The following is an 11,842-nucleotide window of genomic DNA, read 5'->3' as shown; positions in this document are numbered from 1 at the left end:
CTCATATTCATTATTTAATTTCAACTCCAGTATGCTGTGGTAGACAGCTAAAATAACAATAACTGTCAATGTCCAAATATTTATGGACCTGACTGTATATACTTCAATATATATATATATTTTAACCATTTTCTTGGCTAAACATAATTCGAAAATAAACTGGGAAAATACTATTATACAATTAGATGTACATTTTATTTGAAGTTCTTGTGAAGGTACTACTAATTTCAGAAATAACTATTAAATAATTTTGATATTTTAATGAATAATGAGGCAGTTAACTGTTTAATAATGGCACCAGTAGTGTTGGCCATAGTTTTCCAAAATGAAAACCAAACGCAACTGCTGCCATCTGCTGGGCATTAGTAAAAGTTCAAGTACCGGTGAGGTTGCTGGGGTCTAAAAATTCTACCCAGACATCAGAATCATTGCTTAATGATAACTACACATCACGACTGAGCTAGCCAGTGAGCCAGGCATCAACCACTAAAATGACTCAACTTCCAAATTTCATTCCCCAGCTTGCTGGTGTTCTTTCCATACAAATTAGGAAGACATTTGGCTTGCATCTAAATGCGTCACATCAGGCGAGTTGTTCAATAAAACAGCAAGGGAGCTACACCTTTTAGTTTACTCCGTTGCAATGCTGGGCAGTTCCTTGGCCTTCGCGAAAGCAACAGAAGCCACCAGGCGCTGCAGAACCATGGACAGCATCCAGATCACCTGAGGCACAGCACCATGGAGAGCCGCCATGTCTGCGGTCGCTGGAAGATCACATGCACGTGCGGGCGGTTACTTTTCACCGGGTGACTCAAAGTTCACCCTTCCACAAACTCAGCTTTCCAGGAAAGGGATGAATCATCTTTCCCAGAGGCTTTCGTTTTCAGAAAACGGAGCTTGGGGCCATATTCACCGCAGAATGAAAAATATGATTGACAGCGCCCTCTGGTGGTAGATGGGAACACGTGCAGTCCAGGGGCCTCATTTATAAAACTTTGCGGAGGTTCCACATTAAAAGGTTACGTACACACAAAAGAAGAAAACCGCGTATGTTCAAAAATATTCTGATTTATAAGACTGTCCATACGCTCGTCAATCAAGGTCTGCCACTCAAGGACATTCCAACCCATTAAATTCTCCTTGAAGAAGTTAAGTGAGAGGAGCTAGGAGGCTCCTGAAGGATGCTTGAGCAGGGAAACACGAGTGCATCCTTTGAGGAAGTATTTTTTCGGAAAGCATGACGTATAAATGATTGACCTGTGGATGTACCTCTCCCCATCTACATCTGTAATTGACATGGCTTCAAACTGACGCTTGACTGAACGTCTCATTTGCCTAATGCACGTTTCCTCGATTCCTCGTATCCTTTCCTCGCGTTCTCCGATGGGTGGAGCTAAAGAAGCGAGGAAAAGATGTGAGGAAAGGAAGCAAGGGGGTGAAATAAGAGACTGGAGAGAGCCCCGAGTTTGAGAACCACAACCTCAGCACACCATCAGTGTTTGAGTCTGTCTCCACGGAAACCTTTTCACATCACAGTCAAAAACGAACATGACAAGCGGGTCAGAATCTCACGTCTCGCACAGAAATCAGACCAGTCGTTTCAAAGGTGGTCAAAACATGAAAAGAGCCCCTTAAACACACAGGCCAGGCGAGCTTTGAAATAAAGGGTTTATTTTGGTGCATTTCACAGTAATTAACCTATAAAGTAAAAAAAGATGAAGTGAAAACAGGCTGTAGAAAAAGAAGTGTGTGTGTGAGGGGTGTTTGGAGGGCTGGGGGGGAGGCTTCGGAGTCCAGCCGGGTGCAGGCTACTCCAGGGAGAAGTGAGCCCCCAAAACCCCCCCAGAGCCCCCCAGGAGCTGCGTGGCCACCTCAAACTCCAGCGGCACCGCCTGCTTCTCCTTCTGCTTCAGACCCCTCTCAAACAGCTGCAGGGGAGAGGGGCGGAGTCATACTCAACCAGGAGCACGCTTCATATACACGTGTACGCATGCACACACGCATGCACAAATGCCATCTGATAGTCTCACAATCACAATCACAATCACACACACACACACACACAGTTGAGCACACATGCACACACAGTCACGCACGCACACACACACGCATAGCATCTCATCACATACATACACACCAACACACAGTTACTCTCTCTCTCACGCGCACACACACACGCACACACACACACACACACACACAAACACACACTTCACTGACGAGCTCATTACTGCCGCTATTCTTATCTTTATGTCTTTAATGAGAGCACTTCTCCTGAGGACCCTGAAGCACAGCTCCGCTGAATCAGGAGACTGTGGCTGCGAGCAGCGGCCTCACCTCATAGGCCGAGAGCTCCAGCAGCTCGCACCCGATAGGCCGAGAGCTCCAGCAGCTCACACCTCGTAGGCCGAGAGCTCCAGCAGCTCACACCTCGTAGGCCGAGAGCTCCAGCAGCTCGCGCCTCATAGGCCGAGAGCTCCAGCAGCGCACACCTCATAGGCCAAGAGCTCCAGCAGCTCGCACCTCATAGGCCGAGAGCTCCAGCAGCTCGCTGGTGCTGTGAGCAGCAGGCTCACCTCATAGGCCGAGAGCTCCAGCAGCTCGCTGATGTCATCCTCCTCCTCCGTCAGAGGCTTGTTGATCGCCATGGCAGCTTTGGCTACATCCGGGTGGTAGTGCTTCTGCAGGGTCTGAGGGAGGGGGTCAGGAGAGCAGCGTCACTGACGCCATGTTCTCTGTCTGTCTCTCCGTCCGTCCATCTGAGTCTGTCTGTGTGTCTGTCTGTCTGTGTCTACCTGCTTGTGTCTTGCTTGTGTTACACGGACAGGCCTCAGGTACCGTAGGGGTGGGCAATATGTGCCAGCAGCCATACCACCACGCACTCTGCTCCTGCCGACTGGCTGAAGCTAAGCAAGTGTGGGCTTGGTTAGTACTTGGATGGGAGACCACCAGGGAATACTGAGTTGCTGCTGGAAGTGGTGTTGGTGGGCCAGCAGGGGGAAATCTTCCCTCTGGTCAAATAAACCCCAATGCCCTAGTGCAGTGACGGGGACACTGTGCTGTAGGAGATGCCGTCTTTCGGATGAGATGTTAAACCGAGGTCCTGACTCACTGTGGTCATTAAAGATCCCATGACACTATTCGCAAAGAGTAGGGCGTTCCCCGGTGTCCTGGCTAAAATCCCAGATCTGGCTCTTGCAAAAACTTGCCACCTAATCATCCCCTGATTCAGTTGGCTAAAAAAATGTCCTCTCCCTCCAGTGGAGCTACTCAGTGGCCAACAACAGAGGACTGTGGTTGTACTGGACAGCTCTCAGGTGTGAATGTGTATGAGTGTGAAGCACTCCTGCAAAAGAGCATCCGTGCTCAGTGAACCTACCCTGGGTAAATAAAGGTTAAATAAATAAATAAAATAAAATAATACAATATTACTGCATCACCTATTGAAAACACATCACGATTCACTATTATTTTCTTTTCCAGGCATATCGCAGAGATCACCATTATTCTTCAATGCCTGCATTTTATATGGAAACTAGTGCTTGAAGTGGGGACTGATCGTTAATTTATTTAAATTAAAATCTCAAATTTGACAATGGCTTTTTATTTATTTTTTTGTTTAAGGCCTGTAAATTGAGTACGGTATTGTTAGCAACTGCACTGTGCCGGTTCAGTAACTTGTAAATTTGCAGTGGAACAGCGAAATGTGAAATATCGCGATACGTGTCGTGCATCCGCAAAGTGGCTGAAAATGTCGTGATAGGATATTTTGGCCATATTGCCCAGCCCTGAGGTATCTGCGGCTTTCCCTGTCTGTCCTGAGTGTGTCTGTCCTGAGTGTGTCTGTCCGGAGCGTGTCCGTGTGTCTGTCCTGAGCGTGTCTGTCCGTCCGCCTCGGACTCACCTGCAGCTCCCACAGGCTGCTCTCCAGGGCGTGGCAGTGGGCGGGGTCGTCCTCCTCCATCAGGTAGGGGTCATCGCAGGGTTCTGAAAAGAGGGAGGGGCGTGGCCTAAACTGAGGTTCAAGAATGACCAATCCCGCTGGCCCAATGTTTTCCATCAACTGAAACCGCATTTCATCTACAGTATAACACTCAAAAATTGCGAAGAACTATTTTCTTAATCAAGCTAGACAGCAAATAATACTTAGTTGTACCAAATCACTGTTTTATTATAAATAACTCATCCCAAATCCCCAGCTGGGTATGTGACCCTCACACCAGCCTTGAACCCAGATTATTCCACACAGCTGTAGCCTTCGGCCCATGGGCATCACATGTAACAGTGTGTAATCATACCCCTTCCTTAAAACACAGACGCTGTAGAATATCACCCCCCTGTGTCCCATCCTGAGGACTTCGAGGGCTGCTGTTTTTCGGACAGGGGCATGGGCGGGTGAGGGGGCGTTCCATCGGGCGGGGAGGGGGAGGGGCTTACCTTCGGGCGGGTAGGGGAGGGAGAGGGGGAGGGGCTTACCGTCGGGTGGGGAGGGGGAGGGGCTTACCTTCGGGCGGGTGGGGAGGGGGAGGGGCTTACCATCGGGCGGGTGGGGAGGGGGAGGGGCTTAATGTCAGGCGGGTAGGGGAGGGGGAGGGGCTTACCATCGGGCAAGTGGGGGAGGGAGATGGGGAGGGGCTTACCGTCGGGCGGGAGGGGGAGGGGCATACAGTCGGGTGGGTGGGGGAGGGGCTTACCGTCGGGCGGGTGGGGGAGGGGGAGGGGCTTACTGTCGGGCGGCTGGGGGAGGGGGAGGGGCTTACCGTCGGGCGGCTGGGGGAGGGGGAGGGGCTTACCGCCGGGCGCGCTGGGCCGGTGGATCAGCACACGGCAGGCCGGGTGCCGGCGGATCAGGTTGCAGATGAACGGCAGTACCATGAGCAGGGCAGCAGGGGGCGCCGTCAGGGCCAGCCGGGACAGACGCTTGGCAAAGGCCGCCACCAGGTAGACGGGCAGGTGGCTGTGGGGAGGGCGGGAAAGGGGCGGATTGTCAGCGCGAAAACGGAAGCGAGGCATTAATGACTTCCACAGATCTGATGATGTCACTTTCTCTACAGGCACAGGCTGAAAACCAGCCTCTACAAACGGCTTCAGACTCACCTCTCTAACCACTCTCATTCATAACAACCTTGGACTTCCAGTTTAAAACTATACCTACGATTCTACGCTTCCTCCCTAATTAGTACTATAATTCACTCTAATACCGTATCAACTGTTCATGTAGTTCAGACTGAATTCCATTCACCGGTGAGTTCGGTCAGTCCTGGTATTTAAGTCCGCCCAGTTCTGATGCTCGCGGTAACGGTTGGCGCTCTGTCACAACGCTCTTTTCACACACTCAAGACAAAAGCGTCCGTTTGAACACTAAGTGCGAAAGTGCTCTTCACTCCACACAACGCGCATCTACTGGACAAAGAGTGAACACAACGGCTCCTGCCCCCACCCCCCCCCACCCCCCCACGCAACGAAGACTCACCTGGAGGAGAGGAAGATGTTGGCCAGGTGGAAGAAACGCGCTCTGTACTTCACGTGGAACACAGACGGCTCCAGCAGGCCGTACAGCTTCTTGTAGAAGTCAGGGTAGTCACTGCGGACACACACAGTCTCTAAGTCACACTGGACACAGGCGTCCGCAAAGCTGATTAGCAGGGTACTGGCTAAACGTCCTCAGAGAGAGAGAGAGAGAGTGAGAGAGAGGGAGAGAGGGGGGTAGAGTGAGAGAGAGAGAGAGAGAGAGGGGGGAGAGAGAGGGAGAGAGGGAAGGAGGGAGGGGGTCAGAGAGAGAGAGAGAGAGGGAAGGAGGGAGTGGGTGAGAGAGAGAGAGAGAGAGAGAGAGAGAGAGAAAGAGAATGAGAGAGAGGGGGTAGAGTGAGAGAGAGAGAGAGGGAGAGAGGGAAGGAGGGAGGGAGAGAGAGAGAGAGAGAGAGAGAGAGAGAGAGAGAGATGCTCCTTCACTCACAGATTGTGTTGGTGAATTAGCACAAACAGTCCGTTCAGAGCCAGCAAGCTTATAGCGCCCCCTGGTGAAAAAGACAAAGAACAACCATGGATCAGACATTTATACAGGAGACCTTCAATACATCCCAGAGCCACTATTGAGCCTCCCTCTATAACAGTGCCTGGTGAATTATTCATACTAACACTCATCCAAACATGACTGCAACTGTTTGTATTGTATAGTATTGTATTGTATGCTACTGTATTGTTCTGTTTGGACTGTATTGTATAGTATGGTACAGTATTGTTCTGTTTGTATTGTATTGTATTGTGTGGTACAGTATTGTCATGTTTGTATGGTACTGTATTGTGTGGTACAGTATTGTTATGTTTGTATTGTATTGTGTGGTACAGTATTGTTATGCTTGTATTGTATTGTGTGGTACAGTACTGTTCTGTTTGTATTGTATTGCGTGGTACAGTATTGTTCTGTTTGTATTGTATTGTATTGCGTGGTACAGTATTGTCATGTTTGTATGGTACTGTATTGTGTGGTACAGTATTGTTATGTTTGTATGGTATTGTATTGTGTGGTACAGTATTGTTACGTTGGTATGGTACTGTATTGTTATGTTTGTATTGTATTGTATGGTACAGTATTGTTCTGTTTTATTATACTGTATTGTGTGGTTCAGTATTGTTATGTTTATATGGTACTGTATTGTTATGTTTATAATGTATTGTATGGTACAGTATTGTTATGTTTGTATTGTATGGTACAGTGTTGTTATGATTGTATGCTACTGTATTGTTATGTTTGTATTGTATTGTATTGTATTATATTGTACTGTTTGTACTGTACTGTGCGATGTTGTGTTGTGTTGGTATTGTGTTGTTTGTATTGTATAGTATAATATTGTACTGTACTGTGCGATGTTGTGTTGTGTTGGTGTTGTGTTGTTTGTATTGTATAGTATTATATTGTACTGTACTGTGCGGTATGGCGCTGTGCTGTACTGGACTCACCCACATCGTAGGCCGCAGTCAGGAAGTCGATCATCAGGGTGGGCTTGCTCATGTGGGGCAGGATGGAGTCGTGCAGAATCACCAGGACCTTCTTGTACATGCTGCTAGGCAACTGCAAGGGAGGGGGAGGGCACGGTCAGAGAGGCGGGGCTTGTGGCCAGGAGGAGGGGCTTCTCACCGGGCAGAGCCACTCAGAAGCTTACCTTGTACTTGAGAAAGCAGAGCCACATCCTCTCGAACGCCCGCCTGTGTTCCTGCGGAGGAGAGGGAGAGATCGCGGGAGCGGTCAGCGCTCGGCCGCGGTCACGAGGCGGTCAAACCGCAGCGCGCCGGGAGAACAAACGGCGCTCGGGGAGCAGAGGTCAGGGTTCACGCTCACCTTGAACTTGGCCGCCTTCCAGTCCCCTTGTTTAGCTGAAAACACGAGACGGAGGGATAAACTGTTAACCGACACTTCGACATCCAGCCATCCATTATCCATACACACTTATCCCGGAGGGATAGCTCGAGCTATCCCAGCATGCCTTGGGCAAAAGGCAAGAATACACTCTGGGCAGATTGCCAACCAATCACAGGGCACACGCACCATTCACTCACCATTCACTCAAACACACATACCTATCGGCAATTTAGACTCTCCAATTAGCCGAACCACAGTGTCTTTGCACTGTGGGAGGAAACCGGAGGGATTCGAACCCAGGACCTTCCTGCTATGAGGCCACAGTGCTACCCACTGCACCACCGAGACATTGGCATTTAAACCAAAAAGAGCAGGGTGAGAAATAATCACCTTTTACAGTGAGAGCAACGCTAGAGTCTGCACTGGGCACTGGTGCCCCAAGGAACACACCTGTCTGAACACACACACACCTGCCTGCTTCACCACAAACCTGTCTGAACACACACACACACACACACCTGTCAGAAAACACACACACCGGCCTGCTTCACCACACACCTGTCTGAACATACACACACCTGCCTGCTTCACCACACACCTGTCTGAACACACACACACCTGCCTGAAAGCGCACACACACACACCTGTCTGAACACACACACACCTGCCTGCTTCACCACACACCTGTCTGAACACACACACACACACACCTGTCTGAACGCACACTCACCTGTCTGAACGCACATACACACCTGTCTGAACACACACACACCTGTCTACGCACATACACATCTGTCTGAAAGCACACACTCACCTGCCTGCTTCACCAGAAAGTTGGAGAGCTCCGCCTCCTTGCTGGGCATGCAGACACTGGAGGCCAGGAGGAACACGTTGCCCTGGTACACTGGCAGCGCCACCTGGAGGAGAGACAGCAGCATGGCATCACATGCACAAAGCATTAAAAACCCACACTCACAGCACTGAGATACAAACACACACACACACACACACAGACACAGACACAGACACACAGACACACACACTGTTATACCCAGCAGAGATTATATCTGCACACGCTAAGTGAGCAGGAGGTTGTGTAGCACACTGAAACAGCGCCGCCAGCACAGAAGCCATGGGCTGATAGCACTACAGTGGTGACGCTCAGCTTTACCCCTTTGGCTTTCTCCATCACCCGGGCAACGCTGTCGCTAACGGAGCTCATGACGTAGTAACGCACGTCCTCCATCTCCAGGAACTCCTGGAACCTGGAGATCAGCAAGGCCATGTCCTCCTTCTCCGACAGCAGCTGCCCGACCACTGCCTGTGGAGAGAGGGAGTTAACACACACACGTGCACACACTGTCCCACCACTGCCTGTGGAGAGACAGAGTGTTAATACATACTTCCACACACACACACACTCACACACACGCTGTCCCACCACTGCCTGTGGAGAGACAGAGTGTTAATACATACTTCCACACACACACTCACACACACGCTGTCCCACCACTGCCTGTGGAGAGACAGAGTGTTAATACATACTTCCACACACACACACACTCACACACACGCTGTCCCACCACTGCCTGTGGAGAGAGAGAGTGTTAATACATACTTTCACTCACACACACACACACACACACACGCTGTCCCACCACTGCCTGTGGAGAGAGAGAGTGTTAATACATACTTCCACACACACACACACTCACACACACACTGTCCCACCACTGCCTGTGGAGAGACAGAGTGTTAATACATACTTCCACACACACACACACTCACACACACGCTGTCCCACCACTGCCTGTGGAGAGAGAGAGTGTTAATACATACTTTCACTCACACACACACACACACACACACACACACACACACACACACTCTCACACACACACACTGCCCCACCACTGCCTGTGGAGAGAGAGAGTTAATACAAACACACACACACACACACACACACACACACACAATAACACGCACACACACATACTGCTCCACAACTGCCCGCGGAGACAGAGAGAGTTAATGCACAACCATACGCGTGCACCCACACACACACGCGCGCGCACCCACATACACGCCGCAAGCACGCGGAGTGAAAATGATCACTGACCATTTAACTCTCACACTTCATGAGAGCACATGTCCATCATCGCTGATCATGTCCAACCCTCCAGACACTGTCGTGTGATGTGTGGTCATGTTGTGTGGTCATATGGTGTGATGTGTGGTCATGTTGTGTGGTCATGTTGTGTGATGTGTGGTCATGTTGTGTGGTCATATGGTGTGATGTGTGGTCATGTTGTGTGATGTGTGGTCATGTTGTGTGGTCATATGGTGTGATGTGTGGTCATGTTGTGTGGTCATGTGGTGTGACGTGTGGTCATGTTGTGGGGTCATGTGGTGTGACGTGTGGTCATGTTGTGTGGTCATGTGGTGTGACATGTGGTCATGTGTGGTGTGGGGTCATGTTGTGTGATGTGTGGTCATATTGTGTGGTGTGTGGTCATGTTGTGTTATTGCCTCAGGAAGATGCCTACCTTCAGCAGTTCTCTGGGGAAGTGGTAGTGCTCCTCCCAGTCCACAGCCAGGAGAGGAAACTTCCCCTCCATCGTCACAAACTTCATTAGGGTGAGCAGGGCACCTTCCTATAGCACAGCAAACACAACCGGCATCATGCAGGCAAGCAATAACAAACTACAGGGAAACCAACTGGTCATTCCAAAAATTCACCTAGTAAATGTGGCCCTGACATGTTGGATTTGACTGCTTTCACGATGTTATCAACACAAACACTCACTAAATGACTGCATAGTCTGCCTTAATATTACATCCCCATATAACAGAATACCGGAGTGTGGTAAAAACTATTCTCTCTCGCTCTCACCTTGACCAGGAAGGACAAACAGCTCCAGACTCTTTCACTCTCACCTTGACCCGTAAAAGACAAACTGCTCTATTCTCTCTCACTCTCATCTTGACCTGGAAGGACAAATAGCTCTATTCTCTCTCACACTCACACTCACTCTCACTCTCACCTTGACCCGGAAGGACAAACAGCTCTATTCTCTCACCTTGACCTGGAAGGACTCGTGGTGCATCAGCTCCAGCAGCAGGTCTGTGCAGCTGTTGTAGCGATGGCGCATGAACATGCGGTACTTCTGCTCAGCGCTGTGCTCAGCTAACATGACAAACATCAACACAAATACAAATGAGTCATTTTACAAACATCTGTCACAATACACTCCACAGTAAACCCTGGCCCAATCACCGGTCTCTTCTGCAGAACAAGTGCTATGTATTAAAATTTCATATAGGGACACTACGACCAGCCAAACAATATTCTTAGCTTAGTAGGTGACGTGACGGCAAGTAAAGGAAATATATCTACATAATTTACGTTACGTTAGAGAAAAGACGATCATTAGTTTGACACATGTATAATGAGTATAATCCTAAAGCAACTGGCAACAGTTTTAAAACAAAAAGCTCTTACACTGTGTACGGGTATAGCGTCATATCCTATTCTGCTCACATGTCAAAAGCGATGGTTTTGGACACGAGGAAGAGTCGCTTACCGGAGAGCATGTCCTCTTCACTGGGCAACTGGCCGACAAACAGGTCTCCCCTCTTCAGCAGCGCGCAGAACAGCTTGTTGCAAGCATTGACCGCACAGACAACATCCTTCTCTTTGACTGCCTGAGCCCATAGACAATGGAGGAAACGATTTACTGTTATATCTTAAAAGGGTGGAATTACCTTGACCAAAGCGTGAAACTCACAACGCGACGAACTTATTTTATAAGAAACGAGGCTTAAGTTAATCAAGCTTAACCCCAATCAATTTCATCCCAAAAAACAGCAACCTACTTACCTGTAAATATTCCAGTATGTCAAAAACATAATTGGCATGCTTCCTATTATTGATAACAAGGTCCACTTTGTTGTTTATGTCCTTTTTAGACGATTTATTTGCCACTCCTTCGGGCTCATCTACGTTCACGTTGCTACTTGTGGAAGTCGCCATTTTTCCAACGCAATGTTGCTACCATAGACTGTAGACATTAACATGCGTTTCACAAGTTGGTGGGATTTATGTCGCCACCTTACGATTGGCATGAGTACTGACAGGGACCATCGTGATGGTTAACTGAAGTCCGTATTTGACACTTATTGACATTTATATTTATTTAAAATACATGTTTTACACGGTAAAATACATGGGTTAAACTGCATGGATGGCCTGTAGTGGCCAGAGCAGAGACCCACCTAACTAGGCTCTCGGTTTATTTAACCTGGGTCGTGAAATGTGCCAAATGAAAGTTCAGTTACAATACTCCTATTGAATGTATGACATATCAGCACGTACGTTCGTGAAGTTACATCTGTTCTTGTCCATATATTTTAGAGAATACACGGCGGTGATACCAGATACTATTATTTGCATACCCAAAACGGTCACAACGATTTTCTTGA

At 48.9% G+C, this 11,842-nt stretch overlaps 1 protein-coding gene across 1 annotated transcript; it reads right to left on the bottom strand.

The window, feature by feature from the left end:
* Window positions 1-1,650: 1,650 nt before the first annotated feature.
* noc4l (nucleolar complex associated 4 homolog) lies at window positions 1,651-11,425 on the bottom strand. Its single transcript, XM_035390586.1, has 15 exons — window positions 11,241-11,425; window positions 10,945-11,065; window positions 10,441-10,547; window positions 9,907-10,014; window positions 8,532-8,681; window positions 8,175-8,277; window positions 7,340-7,374; window positions 7,164-7,214; window positions 6,961-7,072; window positions 5,957-6,017; window positions 5,474-5,584; window positions 4,794-4,957; window positions 3,905-3,987; window positions 2,577-2,690; window positions 1,651-1,928 (listed from the first exon to the last, which is right to left on the bottom strand). Exons 1-15 carry the CDS (start codon window positions 11,391-11,393, stop codon window positions 1,809-1,811), a joined length of 1,593 nt encoding a protein of 530 aa, XP_035246477.1. The 5' UTR covers window positions 11,394-11,425; the 3' UTR covers window positions 1,651-1,808.
* Between the last annotated feature and the right edge of the window lie 417 nt (window positions 11,426-11,842).

This window comes from Anguilla anguilla, chromosome 14 (genome assembly GCF_013347855.1).
Source record: "Anguilla anguilla isolate fAngAng1 chromosome 14, fAngAng1.pri, whole genome shotgun sequence".
NCBI lineage: Eukaryota > Metazoa > Chordata > Actinopteri > Anguilliformes > Anguillidae > Anguilla > Anguilla anguilla.
The sequence above is the reverse complement of the archived record's forward strand: the minus strand, read 5'-3'. Positions and strand labels throughout refer to the sequence as shown.